At 33.4% G+C, this 4,153-nt stretch overlaps 1 protein-coding gene across 2 annotated transcripts in view; it reads right to left on the reverse strand.

Moving 5' to 3' along the window:
- The window catches only part of LOC122254203 (protein HID1), a 17,475-nt gene extending 15,384 nt beyond the window's left edge, over positions 1-2,091 (reverse strand). For both annotated transcript variants that reach the window (XM_043017776.2, XM_043017775.2), the window contains exons 1-2: positions 1,951-2,091; positions 260-473 (exon numbers count right to left, since the gene is read on the reverse strand). In XM_043017776.2, the coding sequence (XP_042873710.1) occupies positions 260-473; positions 1,951-2,016 (280 nt within the window). In that variant the 5' untranslated portion in view covers positions 2,017-2,091. The remainder of the gene's footprint in view (positions 1-259; positions 474-1,950) is intronic.
- Between the last annotated feature and the right edge of the window lie 2,062 nt (positions 2,092-4,153).

Here is a 4,153-nt window from a genome sequence, read left to right on the forward strand (position 1 = left end):
AGAGATATTAAGAGAGACAGAGATATTAAGAGAGACAGAGATATTAAGAGAGACAGATATAAAGAGAGACAGTGACAGAGAGACAGAGACAGTGAGAAAGAGATAGAGAGATTGATTTGATTTTGATTTTGATATGTTTATTCATACTATATACATTGTATACACATGAATAGGCATAGGAGACAGAGAGAGAAAAACAAAGTCTGGCAAAGAGAAATTGAGCCAATGAGAGAAAATACATGAGGAAAGAGAATCATACCTAGTTGTTGCTCTTGTTGTGTTGTACATCCTGTATCTGCTGCATTAACTAGCTTCTCAACAGCTTTGTAACATAGTGTAGCTAAGTTAGATGGTGCTTCTTCCCTCAGTGACCTTATTTCTGCAGCAGGTATCAGTGCAAAGACATCCTGCACTGAAGTCACATGTTCACCCCAGAACTGCTCCCAAAATGAATCGTCTGATGCGTCAATTGGCTGAAATATATCAATAAGTCATATACACATATAGATATACTGTATATGTACAACTATAACATCAGTTTACATATGGAACATAAAGTGCTGTGCTATCTAATCATTAATAGTAAAGGAATCTTCAACCTAAATCACTCAAAAGCTTATTATCACATATCACTAAAAATCAATGGAATAGAATACGATAAAATCTGTGAAAAGCATAAACCTACAATCATCTGACACTTATTTCAACATTCTCTTAATTCTGTGAAAAAAGACATAGTCACTTTCTATTTACTTCTTCACATTTTGTTTCATTCTGCATTAAAGCAAACAATATATTAAATAAAACAAAAAATAATAAAAGCATTGGGAAAAGTGTATTCTCATATTCTTCATGTTCATTTTTAAAATTTTGTCAACATACATTACAGATACTTTTCTAGAATGATACCTCCCTAAAACAAACAATTAAAAGTGAAATAGTGTCCAGGGGGCAGCCACTGCTGGCATCCTCTAAACAGATACTTAAGTTTTTACTTGACTTTGGCCATTACTCTAATAATTTATCATAAAACATTAATATAGGATCAATGATCTCAGTTTCAGTAGGTTACTATATACTAGGAAAACTATCTACATAGTTTTATGGTCTTCCTCACAATTTCATATCATCTTCCAAAGAGTATTTTCATGAAGGTAGATCTACAGATAGAAAGTTTGCATTTCTCAGTCCGCTTAAGAACAATGATGTCTCCACACTTTTTTTATATTGACGTAAGTTAAGTCAGTTAGGAAACTGTAATGTCTTTCTTACATAAGTTAATTTGTATAACCTTACCAGCCACTTTTGGCAATTTGTAACTGAATATTAATAAATGAAGACTATCTAATATTTCTTTACTTCTAACTACAGATTTAAATATGTATTCCATGAATTTTGAGTAAATATAAAAAATCCATTATGGTGACCTTTAAGCTCTACAGGTATTCAGAAATGTCAGTCTATCAAAGTGACTCCCATTATTTCTAGATCTCATATTTCTTTCTTCAACTTCTGGTTCTTTGTGCATTTATATGCTTTCAAAATAATAAACAGGAAAATTTTGTCATGCAGACATTTGATGGATTTAACTAATTAAAATAAAACTGAAGGCTTGGACATTTATGTGTTGATATTAATATCCCTTGAATAAATTCCATGTCCAATGAGGATGGTCATTAGTCTGTAATTATTTGATTAGATTTATGAACTGGAACACCAATTCAAATATGTCACAAAAGTGATTATGCAGTTAACTAAGTGCTACCTAGTCATTTGTAACATCTATCAATCAATATTAATAAAGGTCCTTCATATAAAGCAGTCATTCGATATATCAAGGATATATCAAGTCGTGACAATAATTAGCTGAGCGATACACGACGACAAAATCGCAGATTATACCATAACATCTTATTTCCCTTATTTTCCCAATATATTTTGTATTCCTACCTGAGTTTTCGTTGTAAGCTGTACGACAGCTTTCCGGAAATGCAGTTTAGTATCAGCATTTCCCATTCTATAGGCTCAATAACACTAGTGAATCAATCAGCTTCTTCCAGCTGTTGGTTGACTTGTTTACGATTCCCAGGTCGCTTGTTCACCGATCCTCGCCTCCCTGTCTGTCATATTAGGGTTATACATTCCAACCGTGAAGTAAAATGTAGTGCAGAATTTTCGACCATAGGCAAAAAAAATATATGTTACACAATAAACCTATCCTATATTTAAAAAAAGGAGTATAAGCCCGGTGTATTCATTTATGAAACGGAAATCATAATGCGCAATAATGTTTAATGTCGCATTAAAAAGAGCATCTCTTCGATGTAATTTTATTGTTTGAAAGATGTCATTCATATTCTAAGGTATGATTTCTTTCCATTTCCACACCACTATTTTTAAAATAAGTGTGTTTGTGTTTGTATGTGAATGCTTGTGTAGACCTTGTTCCAAAAGTACGAATATCGAATATCGATTTTTATCCATTAGAGGATTTCCATAGACCTGTGCTTTCTAGAATAATCAGTCTATAAGTAGCCTTAGAACTCACATTGACAAGTACATGAAAAACTTATTATAACCATGGGTTCAGACTAACAAAAAACTATAAATCGATATCAATACATCACGGGATTTATCATTGCTTTTAACACAGTGAAGAATTTTCGTCTGTAAAGCATATCATACAACATATATATTTTGAATGTACATATTGGGTAGTCGCCATCAATCAAATATAGGGATACCAAAGGGAGTAAAAACAAAGAAAAGTTGACTAAGAAGGAAATGCTACTCAAATGCTAATCATGTTGTCACGGTTCATTGATATAAGGTCAGTTAGACATCCCAACAAATAGATAAATCCTGATTATGAATAAATAAATGTAAATTTGATAAATCTTTCATGGTCGTGCATGAAGCATGGCCAATCTTTGCAAATTACAGAACTAAACTGATCATGCCATTTGATGGAACTATCAGAACATAATATATTTCTGAAACACCATTGTTATTCACATGGGTATGTCTGTAAAATTCGCACACCACTTTATATAAAGAATAAAACAGTCTGATATGTAGTATCTTTTATTGGAAAAATACTCTTCAAAACTGATTACCAGTCAGAGTGGTTGTTATTTTCAGGAAGTAAAAGGGATATCTGAGTGGTTGACTGTTTTCAAAACAAACAAATGAAAAACAAATTATTGTCAGCAGCTAAATTTCTGTAAATTATATGCATATTCAGATATGTGGGTATAACATTGCAATTATAAAAACTGAAGTCTCATTTATCATCTATACTAAAAAATATATTCTTTCCCATTACTGAAAAGAAATGAAAGTTGTAGTGGCCTTGTAAATCATACCTCTTTATGATATAAAATAGAAATAAATACTATAGATAAAAACTCATTGGAAGATGAAATTTGACTTTCATTAAAATTTGCCAATGGAAACTTTTTTCTGTAGGTAATTTTATTATCATTACCAGAGGTTATTCTTTAGTTCACAGAATAATCATTGGATAACATTTGAAATTTAAGATTCACCTTTCCATTACCTTGCTTCATTTCCCCCCTTTTTCTTGAATGAACGAGAGAGAGAGAGAGAGAGAGAGAGAGAGAGAGAGAGAGAGAGAGAGAGAGAGAGAGAGAGAGAGAGAGAGAGAGAGAGAGAGAGAGAGAGAGAGAGAGAGAAGAGAGAGAGAGAGAGAGAGAAAGGAGAGAGAGAGAGAGAGAGAGGAGAGAGAGAGAGAGAGAAAGGAGAGAGAGAGAGAGAGAGAGAGAGAGAGAGAGAGAGAGAGAGAGAGAGAGAGAGAGAGAGAGAGAGAGAGAGAGAGGGAGGGAGGGAGGGAGGGGAGGGAGGGAGGGAGGGAGGGAGGGAGAGAGAGAGAGAGAGAGAGAGAGAGAGAGAGAGAGAGAGAGAGAGAGAGAGAGAGAGAGAGAGAGAGAGAGAGAGAGAGAGAGAGAGAGAGAGAGAAAAGGAAAAAAAACACAGAAGAGAAAAAAGAGAGAAAGAAAGAGAAAGAGAGAAGAAAGAAAGAGAGAAAGAGAGAGTATATAATTCAGCTTTTAAGTTATAATTCTTTCTGCTTCAAAACCCAATAAGGATTTACCTTTAAAATCTATATATAGGAAAATAAATCTACAAAATA

Source organism: Penaeus japonicus, unplaced genomic scaffold, assembly GCF_977035675.1.
Source record: "Penaeus japonicus unplaced genomic scaffold, GWHDUDI00000001_assembly GWHDUDI00000003, whole genome shotgun sequence".
Classification (NCBI taxonomy): Eukaryota; Metazoa; Arthropoda; class Malacostraca; order Decapoda; family Penaeidae; genus Penaeus; species Penaeus japonicus.